A 17,021-nucleotide genomic window follows, 5' to 3' on the forward strand; every position below is an offset into this window, starting at 1 on the left:
AGCTATGTAGAATGTATTGTAGAGTTGTTTCTCCAAGGGATGGGGGAAGCTGGGTTACTCATCCACCAACTTCTCTCTCTGTTTGGTTAAGGGTGGCCTTAAATCCTCTGGAAGGCACTTTCTATGGTCTGTCCTGCTTGGATTCTATCCTCAGGCAGAGATAGAAAGAAGCCAGTGTTTGAAGTTGGAGGGTTTCAATGTGCACAGAAACCCAGATGCAGGTGAAGTTGGAGGTGGTCTGAGAGGCGTCAACAGCATGTATACAGTCATGGTTCTAAACAGAATGAGATCATACCATTCTATTTTCAGTCAAGTTGGTATTTGTTGCTGACACACAAAGGATTACGCTAGAGACATAGATATAAATAGCAGTGTTTATCATGTAGAAATTCAATGTCTAGTGAGGTAGGCCTGTAAAGAAGTCATTTCTGTATAACACGTTTATTGAATCTAAGACACAATTAATTTTTGCCATTATTTATAAGATGTAAAAAATAAAAGTGTTCCCCATTTCAAGTGTAAGATGCCATTCTGAGTTCAGAACTGTAAAAAAAAAATTAAGAATTATGCATCATGTCTTAGCATTGGTGAAATGTTGTAATATGAGGCATAGAGTGCTGTCTGAGGTCATTAGGATGCTGTGATAACCAGGAGACTGGCGTTCTAGGCAGTCATACTGAGCGATGCTAGGTAGTGAGAGAATATGGAGCAAAAGACAAGTTGTATACTCTTGCCTTAGTCTAATGTCGTTCAGTAAATTTGCCAAATAACAAAAATATGTAACATTTTATAACCCCTGTTATTGTGTGCCTGGCACTATTCTTGCTGCTTTACTTATTTCATCTAACTTAATCCTCACAATTCTGTGAAGCAGTTACTGTTATTCTATTTCATAGATTGGAAAACTGAGGCTGAGCAGGTTATATAATTTGTTCAAGGTTATAAACCTGTATGAGCATTGTTGAAGTTACTGTATACTTGTAGTGAGCATCAAAGATGAGTCCTTGGAGCCAAAGTAAGAAGATTTTGGTGTCAGTAATGTTGGTGGTTGTGTTAGATTTTGGCAGTTGGAAATAATATGGCTGAAGAGAGAATAAAATTTGCTGTCTTGGGGGAATCAAGGTCACAGACTCTTGTGAATCTGAGTTAGTTTGAAGAGAGAAGGGTAAAACCTGGGAGGAATGAAAGCAGGAAACTATGAACTTGGAAATAATATGGCCTCACTGAGTTTGCCTCAATAACCTAAGAAAATAGAAAGTCAGTACCTTATAATAATTTCTATATTTGTAGCTATTTTCCGGATTTTCTAATTTGCCTGCTTGACTTGAATTAAATAATCTAATTCTCCTGAATTCTTATTTCTTTCTTTCAAAGTCTGAAGCAACTTCTCCAAGATATTTCTTCCATGAAGCTATTAATTGGGGTGAGAGCAAAATAAAAGGTCAGTGCTACATCTATGTTTTTGTATTTGCTTTCTCAAAAGAATCCTCTGGGGGATATATCAAATCAATTCTTCATTACTTCCATATAATACATGAAGGAAAATGAGCCAGGGTGGTAATAACAGAAATCATTTAGGTTCACTTTGTATAGAAATTTGAATTATTTTTGAAAATAAGAGGATTAAAAACTTAGAGAAAACTGATAACTACATGACCAAAAGAGGTATCACTGGATATCAGAAACTTATTTTCTAAAGCAATTACTTGCTCCTTGCTCCTTGAAATATACAAGCTGCAGATAATTCCATTGATGGAGTTTGGCACTGTGGGGTTTTGCTCTCACATCCTGTTTTTGTTTACCAATTTTCCATTTCCATTAAGCAGAATGCTGATGATAGTTACCAATCTAGGACAAGGTGCCAGATTGATAAGTTTCAGGGATACTTATGAGAGAATTACAAGATGCCAAAGAAAACATTAAAGCATAATTTGCTGTCTTAGTGTTCATCCATTGGGAGTTGGAACAATCATATTGTATATTAACTCAAGGGCTCACAATTCAATTTGTGTTTTTCATTGAATTTAAAATAACAAGGATTTCTATTTTTGGCTTGATATATGTTTTCAAAAGAATAAAAAAGGCTATAAATAAACTTTTTAAGGACATACATTTGTTTAGCTAAATATTTAGACACATATTGGAAAAATGCAAGATTGTTATATGATAAAATTTAAAGATAGTTTTTCTTTTAGGAAAGAAAAACTGCATTTAAGCTTATGAAAAACACCCCCCCCCCATATTTATAATGAATGTTGAAACAGCTCATTTTTCTTCAGTTAAGATATATTACTTAGAGAATTGTCCATTTTTAAATGTAATGACAAATTTTAGATCAATTGATCTTAAGTTAGAAGGATAATAGAGTTTCCTAATTCTTGCCTTTGGCACAACCATGGTTAAATTACTGCAGTTAGATAAGTGCCCTCATGACCGTAACATATTCTAGACAGGTCCAATCTTTAGTAATACTTTACAGTGTCTCAAAGATATCCTCTAGTCCTCTCGATGTGTTACTTAAATCCTTCTCGCTTCAGTTTTGTCAGTTGCCTCTTGTCCGCTTCTTATTAGAGAAAAAATTTTCACTATGATTCCTTTGCATTTTTAAAACTCACTCAGGAGCTCATAGTTTATTGCTTCCTCTTTTCAACATAACCCTTTGGGATTTTTTCCTTCTATGAAAGAAAGAATATTTTTGGTGACAGCCAGCAGTGATTCCGGCTTCTGCTACATTGGAATTAAGTATGGGTCAGAAAAAATTGATAACTGAGCCTGAGGATTAATATACAAACTTCAAATGAAATATTAAATCATTCTCTTAAAAAATGGGAATTTCCTTTTGAGTTTTATATTTTGCCTGATGCCTCGAGCTAATAATGGACACTACCCTTTAATACAGCACTTGCTCCCGAAGAAGGAGCCCATCGGACGTGCAGCCAGTGCCAAACTCCAGTGCCAAACTCCATCAACGGAATCATTTGCAGCTCTGGTGTATTTCTGGTTCTCATCATCTGGGACAAGGATTCCTTACATGGGAACTTGACCTTTCAATTGCTTGGAGGAGGCTAACCTTTGCTCTCAGAGTAGTTTGATGTGAAAGTCTGTCTTGCTTGTTTCACAGCCCACATAATGAAATGAACTAGATAAAGACTCGACGTACTTAATTCTTTAGCTCATCAAGGCAAGAGGCCCAAGGTTCTGTTTGAATTAACAATGGTAACAGTCCAAGCTAAATCTTGACATATTATGTTTATAAAAACTGATGCACTCCAGGAGATAACATTTTTTTGCCCCTCAGGTTCTTGTCCTCATGAATGCCTTAACGGAGCTTTCTGTTCTAAGACTGGTATATGTGACTGTCAGATATTTCAGGCGCTTGGGACAAGGTGCCAGATTGGTAAGTTTCAGGGATACTTATGAGAGAATTACAAGATGTCAAAGAAAACATTAAAGCATAATTTGCTGTCTTAGTGTTCATCCATTGGGAGTTGGAACAATCATATTGTATATTAACTCAAGGGCTCACAATTCATTCTTAGTAATTTAGAAACAATGTAAAAGAAAATAGATATGCCCACTTTCCCTTCTTACTTATCTTTACTATTTCCTCAGGTATTTTTTCCACTCTAGATGGAACTACCCAATAAAACCAGGTTCTCATTCATCTCTCTCTCTTTTGCTTGATAAATTAGATTTACTATTCAGGGCCACACATTCTTTTTGACTTTGAATTAATTGGATATTCTGTACACAAAATAGAAATAATATTGAGAGCTCTTCAAAGCAGAGGGTTCTTAAAAAATATTTTGATCCACAATTCTAGGTTAGGATCCTATATCAATAATGATCAATAGATATTCATTTGTGGTATGAGTATTTACTGAGCATCTACTAAATCCCAGGCTAGGCACTGGGGATGCTACAGTGAATAATACAGACATGTTCCCATTCTCTTGGAAGTTACAGTCTAGAGGAGAGGACTAACACACAGCAGATACACATTAATCACACTTATGACACTTATTGTAAAGAAAGTGTTAGATTCTGTGAAAATTCACAACAGAGATAAGGCAGAGAAGACTGCCTGATTAGTGAATCACTCCATGCTTTTTCCTGAAAAGGCCCAATTGGCCAAGGCTAAATTTAGGTAAAAATTATAAAAAGAAAACAACGACTGTGCTTTATCTTCATACTCTCTATAGAAGGTATTAGAATATTTTACACATATTGAATGCTCAAAAAATGTCACTGATGTTCATATAATTCTGAAGGGAAAGGTCTAGAAAATCAAAGTAGAATAGAGAGCTATCCACAAGGGTGAGAAGGGAGGTAGGCATGAAGACAATAGGAGATGAAGTTGTATGATTTAAGACAAACATTGCCTAAAATTTGGCCAGTATGAGGTCTTAAATTCCAGAATACTTTGGATGACTAATGCTTCCAATCTCCAGACATATAAACATGATTTTCTCTGTCAGTGGTTATTTTTCTCTCTGGATTCTATTAAGATATTGTTGAAAGAATGACAGAGTCTGGAACACTCTCATGCTGCCTAAGCTAATTTTTAGGATGCTCAGTGGTGACGTTTTCTTTTCTGAGATTATATTGCTTTATTGCTGTCACCTTTATTTACTGTATTATCCTCCCTACTCTTCCTTTCTTTCAGAATCTTCCTTTGGAAGCAAAAATTACAGAATTTTCTAACATAAACTCTTTCTTCAAAACAACTTAGAGACCATGTTTTTCTTCAGGGGAGTTTATAGTTTTGAGAGCAACCAGTAATTTTATGTTTGTTATTTCTTCCTATGATATTGATGACCAAAGAAGAAAATACCTATTTTAGTGAAATAGAAACAACTACCATGACTGAACCTTGTCAGAAACAGGTGTAATTTATTTAATTCTATTAAGTATTATCCTATTTCTTTTCAGTGCCAAATATGGGCAATGGCAGAGATGGGATTTGCAAAACCTGGGGACAGTACCACTTTGAAACTTTTGATGGCATCTACTATTACTTCCCAGGAAACTGTTCTTACATTTTTGCAAAGGACTGTGGTAATTTGGAGCCTCGGTACACTGTATGGGTAAGTGGTCTTAGGGTATAATTAACTTAAATTTTATTTTTGGTGATGTCTGTATTTCTAAAGTACTAAAAAAATGATGGATATTATGTAATAATCATATCATGAATACTTAGGGCTCTGACTGGAGAAAGAGAGGGGTTGGTCTTAATGGAATGGATAAACTTTGCAACTGTATTGAGAATAGTTCTATCAAGATGATTTAGGGCTGGGAGAAGGAGGGTTTGAATCCATGTAGGAGAGATATACTGGCAATGTAGAAATGTCCATATCATGGATATCATAATATCAACTCCAGTTCATATCCCTGTTCTTCAGGTTTTATTTGATCATTTTGAAGAAGGAGTGGGTCCAGGCACACACTACATTACTCATATATAGTTCCTTCTTGGCACTTTCAGTGTGATGCCACCTGGATAAATTTTTAAAAGAGCACCCTTCAGTATGAACCCGGGAATGCATTTATGAAATGGAGTGTATGAATTATGTAAGCACAGGCAAGAGGATAGATGGATTCACACAATATGACTGACCTCAGAGTTTGTTCTTACTTTCAGAATTCTTGCTTCAAATGTGTTCTTAGGAGACATCTCAAAAAGTAAGCTGCAGAGTGGCTCTTGCTAAAGTAAGGAAGTCAGGGCCCTCCTTCCCTGCCCACTATCCTCCTCTGGATTTCCAGATATCTTAAAGCACACCTAGGAAACTGGTATACTGTCCTGTTCAAATGCAAAACTCTCCATAGCTATCATTTGTTTGAATCTCTGTTTTCTTTTTCCTTTCAACTTACATTGGAATTGCCTAAATTTTTTTTCCTCTCCTAGGTGAGGCAAATATAAAAAGCAGGACTTGAGCTTTTCAAGAACCACAAATCCTTATGACCCAGAAAGAAAATGAGGTCTATTGAAAGTTAACTTATGGGACAGAAAGATAAAGAAATTAAAGGTCTCTTTAGACAGGAGTTAGTGAAATGCACCTTCAATACTTACAGGGCTCCTGTTCTCAGCCCCCGACTGTTATTTACTCATTCACTGTCTTGCTGGGTTTATCACTGAAACACCTTCTCATTCCCTCACTGAATTATTCTTGTCCAGTGTCTCATCCTTTTGATGACTAAGGTGTCAGCTAGATAATCTATCTTTTGATAATAACACACAATGCTGAACTATGCTTCCAGAGTTAATAGATATTGTTTCTACTTGGCTCTGTTTTAGTTGGTGGAATTTGCTTTCAAATCAATAAATCCTTTTATTTTAAATATTATCTTTTCCCTGATTATAGAAGTAGTTCACTTCATTTGTAGAAAATGTGAAACATTTAGAGAAGTCTAAAAAATAATACTAGAATTATCAGTCAAGAGTTACCATTGCTAATGGTTTCGTGTAGTTCCTTCTACACTTTTTCTTCTGGATTTTATACCCATTTATAATATTGAAATTATTTTATACCCATTTATAATATTGAAATTATTGAAAAATATATATAATTTTCTATTCTATGTTTTCACCTAATATTACATCAACAACTTTCTTCCATGTAAAATATCCTTGACAAACACAAACAAACTTTATAAGGTAGACAAATCTTGTCCCAACTTACGAAATACTCAAATTATTTATGTCCCATTTTAGAAATTTAGGTTTAAAAAATATTTTCAGTATTTTAAATATGTGTTGATAAATATCTTTATGCATATATTTTAATACTTCTGATTCTTTTTTCTTTAAATTTGATTTTATTTTTATTAAAACAATATATGTACATAGTTGAAAAAATTTTATCAAGGAATAAGAAATAAAACAAAAAAATAGTGCCTGCCTTCCTTCACTCCCCACCCCCAGCAGAAGTGTGTCTCCTCAAAGGCAATTACTTCAACTCTTTTAGCTGTTTCTCCTGACTTTTATTTTACCTGTCTAAATATGCTATTTTTTCTTTATTTTTAAAAGTTAGGCCTTATTTGTTCACCTCCTACTATGAAAAAGGAAGAATCATCTCTGTTACGTCACCCTTCCTGCCCTAACACACACATACACTTTCCTTCCCTCTTCCTAATAGATTTTTAACACTATTTTGGTTAAATAATATGTGGTTTTTACATTTGTTGTCATTTACATATTATACCTATATGAATAATATTCATATAAGTATAGTTTAGAGCTAAGCCCAATAGGTTTATTATGATTTTATCTCTTTTCTTTGTACATTTTATCTCTTTGCTGCATTTTCTATACTGTCATCACTAATTTTTTCCCCTCTAAACTCTCTCTGTGAAACTCTTCTCAGTATGGTCAGATACTTTAGGCAGTCCCTCAGTTTCTCTTTCCCCCATGAGATGTCCATTCCTGTTCTTTGTTCTCTGCTCCAACTGAGACTGGCTGCTTTTGAGCTTACTGCACACACCTAGCACTTGAGATTTCTCTTCACCATTCTCCTGGAGGATTTCGTCCTTCTGTCTCTTGTACTGGTTTCCCTGTTTCTTGGATCTCGTGAAATGCCTAGTGATCCCTGAACTTTGTTCATACTTGAGAGAGAGTCTCTCGAAATCTTAATGGATGCTCTGAACATGTGAACAGTGCTTATTTGTAGTGATGATTAAGCAGAGACCCATATCCTCTTTTTTGTTTACTCATTTGTTTTAATTGGCTACATTTTCAAGTTGCTTTCTGGAGAGAAAAGATACTTCCCTGGAAAGTGTGCTTGAAAGTGAAGATTTTGGAACCTTGATTATAATTTGGAAATTACTTTCAGAATTTTGAAATTCAATCCATTCTAATTTTTAATTAGTTTTGGAATTGTATTTTTTTCCTCTTCTCTTTCAAAATTTTCTCTCATCCTCTTTCAGAAATTCTGTTATTTGGCTATTGGAGAGCCTGAACTGAGATCGATTCTTTAATTTTCTCACTATTTTTGATCCTTTTGTTTTTTTGGTTTACATTTTGGGAAATTTATTTCCAACTTTTAGATATGTATTTCCCAACCGTCATATTTCAGTTATATGTTTCTCTTAGGATATAGTCAATATCCAGTTTATTTTTTATTCTTTGAACTTCATTTTTAACAGAATTTTCTTTTTGCTTCCTGAGTGGCATATATTCACTTTTCTCTCTAAAGATATTATTAATATTAATAATATTAATCTACATTATTATGGATTTATGGAAGTTTATTTTTCAGAATTATTTTTGATTCCTTTGATATTTCTTTTTAAAATTTATCTGTCTTTCTTGCTGCAAGCTTTTATCAAATGAATGTTTATTCACATTTGAGAATTAAGCTTTAAAAGCTGATTAGAACCTCTGAATATATGGATAGGGGCTTGCTTACCTGGTGGGAGATTGAGCAGGGAGCATCTGGTTTCATTAGATAAGCCCCAGACATGAGTATTTGTATTTCTTTTTCCCATGTTGTTCTCAAAAAAAAAAAAAAAAAAATTCTCCAGTATCCTGCCTGAGGTCAGATGCCTGGATTCCTTGATACTGCCAACATTTTACACATACTCCTCCTTCAAGTTTTTGGACTTGTTATTCCCTTTACCTACAATGGTCTTCTAATTATCCATATGGTTTGCTCTTAATACTGCCTTCATCTTTACTAGAATTTCTTCCTATCAGTGAGGCTTTCATTAACCGTTCAATCTAAAATTGCCCTCCAATCCTTGACACACTCTTGATCCCCTTTGTCTGCTTAATGTTTCTCCTCATGTCATCTAGCATAGCATATATTTTAGTTATATTTAGTTATATTTTTTATTAACTGTTTTATAAGTTCCACGGGGGCAGGCATTTTTGTTTGTTTTGTTGACCGCTGCATCCCTAGAGTCTAAAATAGTGCCTGGTAGGGAAAAAAGAATCAATAAAAGTTGCCAATTATTCATTAAATTAATATATATATTATATTCTTATAATATTAAAGCTCTATCTTATCATTGGTGATTTTTCTTATCGCTTTGGTGCTTAGAAACTTCTTTTCCATATATAGTTATTTATATTTTCTTTCTGTTATTTTATAGTTTCATCATTATGCTTTACTTTTTGGACCTTCTGAAATTAATTTTGGAATGGGGTATTATTCTCCTTTTTTCTTCTTTTCCTCCTCGTCTTCTTTGCTTTCTTTTTTCTTTTTACTAGTAAACTAGTTTTCCCATCAAATTTTTGAGAAATAATCTTTCTTCCCTAAAGTGTCTGGGTAATTTTATCTTATTAGGTTATAGTCACTAGTCACTGTTGCAACCGTTACATATCACTTTATGTAGAGCTCTATTTGAAACTCTATTTTATGACTCTCTAACAGGTCAAAAAAACATGAGCATGAACATTATAATGTGTTTCTTTGTGGTGCTCTATAGTCTTCCTGTCAGAACTAATTTTTTCCAATATAGATCATGTTTTAAAATGTTGAATTAATTTGTATTATGAAGTTAATTCTGTTGTCCAGTTTTTGAGATGAATGTTTCTTTTCTCTTGAAAATCCTAAATGTAGTTATAATTTTGTAAACTGCCATAAGACAAATGATACTACAGAATTGTGGACATACAGTATAATTTCAGTAACTCAAATATATATATAATATATATATATAATGTATATAATATATATTTGTTTGTTCCTATCATTTCTTTTGTTTTCTCCCTTTAAGGTTCATAATAGCCCTAAGTGCCTTGGTTCAGTGTATTATTGTTATCGGTCAATCAGCTTGTTCTTTTCTGACCAAGAAGAAATTCAAATTTATGGGCACAAAATAAAAAAGGATGGAATCAGGTAAGATATGATAAATAATATAATGAAAATAACATCATAAATTAATAGCCTTTCCAAACATCTCAACTGGAAAAGAATTGTGGAGAGTAGGAAGAGAGGATTTCTTTTCAACAATAAACTTAAAGTTCTATCATACAGATATTAAAACTTCAGTAGGTTTCAAGACCACCTAGGTGGCCAGGAATCTAACCAGTTTAACCTTCCTAATGCTTATGTAGGATACAAATATGTTTACATAGGTGGAGAAAAGATTTCATATCTTTTTCTAAGAGAAGTTTAGGAAATACCGTCAAAGTTTATTTTTTGCCCTCTTTCCTATATCTTTTTTTCTTGCCCTCTTTCTTATATCTTTTTTTTCCTTTTTTTTTTTTTGTTTTTGTTTTTGTTTAAGTAGAAACTTAAAACTAAACCTCTGCAAGTCTTTTTCAAATTCGTATGAATGAAGTTTGGGTGTCACTTGAGATTAGTGTTCTGAAAAAGATTCAGAGCCAATACGTAACAAGTCTTCTTGAATAGATCAGAGAGGAGGCCACTTCCGGTTTCCTGTCTGCGAAGAATAGGATCTCAGAGTTTTGCGAAAGGGGATATTTATTTATTTGGTGGAAGGTTTCATACATTTTAAACTGGGAATACTGTGGAATAATCTGCCTTCCAATCTAAATAATTATAGAGATACTCAGCCTTAAATATTTCTTGGCTGAGTTATGCCAGAAAAAGTAAATTGCAGGATGGAACAATTCTATTCATCATTCAGGATTCACTAGGAAGTGTTAGAACCATGGGGATTCTTTCCAGTGCGATGGCCCTACCAACTTTAGTGCTTCCCCCCGAACCCCCTCAGTTTAGATTTCTTAAGAGGCAGCAAGTGATAGAAGAATGGGCTTTGGATGAAACATTGACCATAGTCAGGCAACCCAGAGTAGACCCTCTGTCTCTCTAGGATTTATTTTCTTTATCCCCTGGGTTCTGTACTTCTCATTTTCCTATAAAAGAAAGTTTAGCCATTTGAATGAGAAGATAATGCATTACATATGTATTTCTTGGCACTAAATTTAAATAATAGTTTAGGATTCCTTATATGGGATTTTGGGTAACACAATGGATACTTTAAAAATTATCGTTTTATGAAACAGAAATGCCATTGAAGTAGAATTTCAAGAACACTAACCCTTTGTTAAATCAAAGATATAATATTTAAATTTTAACTTAGAGTTGTCACATGATAGAAAATAGATGGTTTTCTTATTATTCAGTTAAATTGCTTATACTAATGCTGTACCTGGCCTAGGGCCCAACTCATAGCAGGTGCTAGAGAAACGTTTGCCAAAATAAAATCAAATGTGTGAGCTCTGGACTTCTGTTCTCTCACCTGTGAAATGAAGGGTTTTGGTACATATGAATCTGTGAATAATTTTAGCATTAATCTGTGCTTTCACTTTATTTTTCATTGTTAATATTTCTTGCCTAGGTTGCATGGAGTTTTTCTTAGATTTATGGGAGATTATCTAATTTTTACTGTTATCCTTTATCTCAGCTAGCATCCCTTTTTTGTTATACACATCGGAATAATCAGAGTAATATTCCTTTTATTTTCAAAAACAGTTTATCTAATCAATTTGCTGTAAAAGAGATCTAATGACAAATGACCAAACCAAAAAATACCCACAACAAAACAACTATACCTCCATACAATTAACATCCTATTGCTATGAAATATTTTTATAGAACATGATTCACTTTCTCATGTATAGTTTTTATAAACTTGGAAACTTAAAGAATATTATTTATACTGACTTTCACTATGAATTTACTACGAATTCATCATGTTTATAATTTTTGATAATAATAGATTATGGCAGCAGTTAGCTAGAGTCTTACGTATTCTCCAGTGTAAATTTTTGGTTGTTTTCTCATTCTTATAACAAATTTTCTTTAAAAAATCATCTGAAAACATCTTTGAACAAATGATTACACCTATTGTGAATTGTATCTTTAGGGAATATCCTTTTGTTAATGAATATGTTTAGTTTTATAGTTTTTGTGCTATGTAGCCATGCTTTTCCCAGAAAGGAACTAATTTGAAGTAAGTGAATATTCCTATTAACCTCCAGCCTCACTCACATTATGGTTTATAATTTTTAGTTAGCATGGCTATCTTAATAAAGATGATTTTTTTCCTTCCATTTCTTTAATTGTTAGTACTTGCTCTTTTCTGTAATATTTGCAAATGGAAGAACAGTGTTCTTTCAAAAATATTCTAGGCAAATTACTGTGCTTCGAAAATGTCCAATTGTTTATTTTTCTTTAGTTTTTATACATCTTCCACTTCTTTTGTATGTGCACACTCTTATGAAAAATGAAAAGACTAGACATTGGATTAGGAATTTAAATATTCAATGTGACCTTGTTTAAATAGACCACATATATCCAACTTAAAAATTATGAATATAACCCCTATGCAATACGTTAGGACAAAGTATTCCATTTTCCTAATTATGTACTTTGTAGCATTAAAAATGTAAATTATAGTTAATCATGCTTTGCCATTTTTCTTTTGGAAAATAATGACTTATACGAAGGTGACATTTGGGGGATAGAAGCTCCTATTTCTTTGCAGCCAAGTTTAAAATAAAAATTGAACAAAATCAGAGTTTATCATTGTGTTTACACATTTTGACCATTGTTTATACCTCACAATTTTGAGCATTTTTAGATATCTTGAATTCTTTAGATAAAAATAAATACATTTGAGCTCTGATTATTCAAAATAGACAAGGTTATTTTCCAGATTATAAAAATCACTGATATTTATAGAAGTGTGTTTTTGGTTGGTTGAATCATTCAATTATAAATATGAAATCTAAATCAATGTGGAGGAGCAGATATAATTTTTGTTGTTCTTTTATTTCAATATTGTATTTTTCAAAAAATATTGAGATTTCCTATAGAATAGTTGCTTGGGAAATCTAATTGCATAGTTTATTCAATAATTTTGAATAAAAATTATTTTTTATTTAATTGATCACTTATTCAAGAAATAAATAAATCATCTGTAATTGATCCTTTATCAAAGTTCTTTGATTGCCTTTGTCTTATTTTTCAAGTTTAACATTGCCTCAGACAATTGGACAAGTTTCTATTGAAAAACTAGCTGACTACATTCTGGTGAAAACAGCCTTTGGTTTTTCACTGGCTTGGGATGGAGTATCTGGAATTTACCTCAAAATATCTGAGGAGCATAAAGGGAAATCTTGTGGCCTATGTGGAAACTACAATGGCATTCAATCTGATGATTTCATCATTCAACAAGGTAAGGGGAGTGGAAGAAATGCATGGGTACTTCTGAGGTCTTTTTCCTTCACCAAAAAAATCCAAGTATTCAAAGGGTATAACTCATCTTAGGTTGGGTAAAATTGGTAGTTATCACTTGCTTCTTTAAGTGATCTTAAGTGAAGCTTATTAGGAAATATTTTTTTGTCATTCTTGAAAACCATGAGCTAGTTTACATTTGCTAAATTAAGATATAGGATGTACATATGTAACAAATATTAATTGAGCATTTACTTTGTGTTAGGCACTGTTGTAGGAGCTTGGGATACAAAACAAAGACTCTTCCCTCCTCGGGGCTTATATTTTAGTAATTCAAACTCATTTGGGTCAAAATTGTCCAGTTTTGGACAAAAGATATTTTTCATCCAGTCTTGATAGAAATAAATTAAATGACTGCCAAAGAATAATTTTGTAAAGATGATGAAATGTGCACATTATTATAAAAGTTAAATAATAATTTAACTTTTATTACGTATAATAATGTACCTATCATCATTCACCTATTCAAAGTCATGAAACTAATTTCAGTCAACTATTAAAAATGTGTTCTGTTTCAAAATGGGTACTAGTGTGTATTGGCAACAGAATAAGAGAGTCACAGGACATAATCATGATTTAAGTCCACATAGAGAGGTGCAATAAAAAAGAATCCTGTTCTTAGTACCAGTAGATATGTTTTTAAAATCTTGTTCCAACTCTTATAAGCTCTGTGATTTGAGGCAACTCATTTAATCTCTCTGATGCTCAGTTTCTTCAGCTGAAAAATAGGAATATAATAATTCTGACCTTTAAGAGTTATCAGCAATAATAAGAACATAACTCGATATTATTTGAAATAGTTAATATGAGCATATAACTATATTATTCCCAACTCATACAACAATCTGACAGTGGGTAGTATTTTCTTAATTTTATGACAAGTTAACATGGCCAATATAACACAGCTTGTAAATGCTGCCGTCAGGGTTAGATTACAAATCTGAGTGGCTCCCAAACCTATGCTTAAGTAAATGTGTGAGAAATTGACTTTTAATCTGTAAAGTGCTATATAATACCTTTTTATATTATAAAATTAATAGAGAAGAATTCACCATATGTTGTGTTTTAAGGCACAGTGAAAATTCTATTTAGAGTGTGGGTTCCGGAGTCATACTCTGGGATTCAAATTCTGCTTTGCCACTTATTAAACTTCCTAAGTTTAATGATATAATCATAGTATATACTTTGTAGAGTTGCAAAGATTAAATGAGATAATCCATATAAAACACAGTACAGTGCCTGGCACATAATTAATGCTCAATACATTTTAGCTAACATAATCATCCCCAGTTGGTTTCAATAAAACTATAATGAAGCTGAAATGAAAATGTTTGGTTTAAGAGGCCCTTGTTAAAATGCAAACATTTAATCCAAGATGGACGATGCCTCATCAGGAGGAGACCACTGGTGGCTAAAGAGCAGGGCTCCAAAGAGTCAATTTCCTCATATGTAAAGTGGAGATAATAATGACCCTGAGAACTTCCAGCCTATGAGGATCAAATGAGAACATGTAAGAGATAATATTCAAATGTCTGTGAGCACAATACAAAAGTACAATATTGAGATCATCATGAAATGGCGTTTTGCCTCCAATTAGGTATTTAGAATGAGAGGGCTCACAAATTTAGAAGTAGGGTTTTTGACTCAGGCAGAATCAATCAGATAGTAATTATTATTATTATTATTATTATTATTATTGCTTCTATATCAAAGCTTCATGAAAAAAATAATAATTCAGTTCTCAGTGTTAAAGTTAGAAAAGACTGCTATGGGCAGTTCTCCTGGGACATCTGGGGAACATGGTATGGAGGTCAGGATAGAAAATAGCATCTGTTTCTTTTAGAGGCACAGAGACTCAGATTAGGATTTGAATTAACAGTCAGAAAGACTTTGATAACTTGGAACATAAAATGGTTGCTCACAGCGAAATAACTGAGGCAGCATGCAAAGGGTGTCAGCAGATGATAAGTGGGAGAAGACTAGCAGGAGGTAAACGGACTGAATATGGCTGAACTGGCAAAAGGCAAGAAAGACCCTGAAAAGTATGTGGAAGGAGTCTAAAGAGAAATTTCAGCTTTTTCACAATTTTATTTGGTGCACAGTGTAAAGCAGAGTAATAAAAACTAATTTATAATAATTTATAGGCATGTGACAAGAACCTGCCCTCTGATTTTCTCTCATATTATAATAATACAAGAAAATGTATACAGATGAGCTATATTATCTTTAGCTTTAAGATGCCTAGTATTTTCTTGAAACTCAGCCTGCACTTTGCTGATTAGATAAATCTTTAGAAGCAGTGAGGTAGTTTAATTGAATGCCATTGAATGCATAATTTCTTGACAGTGATTAAAATTGCATTTCTCTCTGCATTCCTACTCATTCTTCAGGAATGACTTCACAAAGAAATGAGGCTTTTCAGAATTTCTGTGGATATCGAAAGATTTTAATTGGCTCTTTAGTTGAAATTCTAGTTCCATAATTTATGTCTATAGCTAGCTATATATCAGTATAAGAACCTTGGCTTACTCATAGAAACCATCATAATAATTAATAGTGATTCACTTTCATTCTTAGAAATGTCTCAATATGGACAATAAACTACACTATTTGTATTTTATCTAAAACATTTTAATTTTAGTTTTGCAGGCTCTTAGACCACCAATTGATTTGGATTAAAGTCTCATAATAACCAACTTTTGTGACTCTTTTATTAATGCAATGTAGTAAAAGTAACTAAATATGTGGTTGAAAAGCTGGATATAAAGTGAACTCTAAGGGATTGCCCAGGTTGTTTAGTAGCATTAAAATTTGTGCATAAATATTAAAATAAGTAGGCCTTTAGGAAATATTTTTGTTTCTGCAAACTTTAAAAAATTGATGATTTTTAAATAAAACGTGATGATAAATTTTCTTTAATAGAATATCAGTTTTTCCTTTTTAAAATAAGTATATTAGGCCCATATTTAGTGCAATGTGTAACATTTCCAACAGTAACAGAGATAATGAAATGGGCTAGACAAATTTGAAAGCTCTAGGATTCAATAATCTATGTAATAAATATTGCAAACTCCCTTTTATTGATTCATTTACTTATTTAGCAAATGTATTTTGAGCACTTACTATTTACCAGATACTAAACTAGGGATACAGCAAATGGACAGCTTATACAAACTCCCTTCCTTTCTGTAGTGGGTATTGTAGTGAAAGACAAAATAAATAAATAAAAAGAATTAAAATATAGTTGTTTTTGAGCAGTAGCAGCCATGCAAAATGGTGAAATAAGATTAAGAGTGATAGAACAGTAGCTGTTTGTGGTCTAAATCATGTGACAGAGAAAGCCTCTTTGAGGAGGTCATATTAAATAGATGCTTAAATGAAATAAGAGAGAGTAGAGAGAAGATTGGAGGGAAGAGTGATTTTGAAGGAGGAGGATCAAGAGCAAGGTGGGAATGAGGCTGAGTGAAGAACAATGTAAGCCAGTATGACAGGAGTTGGTTGAGCAAGAATAGGAGTAGAAGATATAGGAAGGGCAGGGGTGGTGTTAGGTGGATGGGAGAGGTTTCTAGTCAGGAGAGTGCAAGTGCCAGATCAAAAAGAGTCTTTAAGGCCAAAGTACAGTTTGGGGTTTTACATTAAGAGAACAAAATGTTCTAATAGATGAACTCCCACATCTTCCAATGATTAGTAGTAGCACACGAACATTATCTTCCTATCTTGAAGATGTTGTTGACAGAGAGTTGTCAAACATTTGGCTTGAGATTTTTGATTCTAGCGGTAGCTCATCATCAGTGTTAGACCTGGGGCTATGTA

General features: G+C 33.0%; 1 protein-coding gene across 7 annotated transcripts in view; it reads left to right on the forward strand.

Annotated features, from left to right (window-relative positions):
• Nucleotides 1-17,021, forward strand: part of OTOGL (otogelin like) — a 128,327-nt gene that overhangs the window by 3,850 nt on the left and 107,456 nt on the right. For 5 of the 7 annotated variants that reach the window (XM_025041046.1, XM_025041048.1, XM_025041047.1 and 2 more), the window contains exons 1-4: nt 4,502-4,579; nt 4,933-5,087; nt 9,718-9,839; nt 12,944-13,149. In XM_025041046.1, the coding sequence (XP_024896814.1) occupies nt 4,546-4,579; nt 4,933-5,087; nt 9,718-9,839; nt 12,944-13,149 (517 nt within the window). In that variant the 5' untranslated portion in view covers nt 4,502-4,545. Of the gene's footprint in view, nt 1-1,374; nt 1,442-3,298; nt 3,398-4,501; nt 4,580-4,932; nt 5,088-9,717; nt 9,840-12,943; nt 13,150-16,617; nt 16,683-17,021 lie in introns of those variants that run through there. The other 2 variants (XM_025041052.1, XM_025041051.1) reach the window with 2 other exon arrangements.

This window comes from Pteropus alecto, unplaced genomic scaffold, assembly GCF_000325575.1.
Source record: "Pteropus alecto unplaced genomic scaffold, ASM32557v1 scaffold76, whole genome shotgun sequence".
NCBI classification, from domain to species: Eukaryota; Metazoa; Chordata; class Mammalia; order Chiroptera; family Pteropodidae; genus Pteropus; species Pteropus alecto.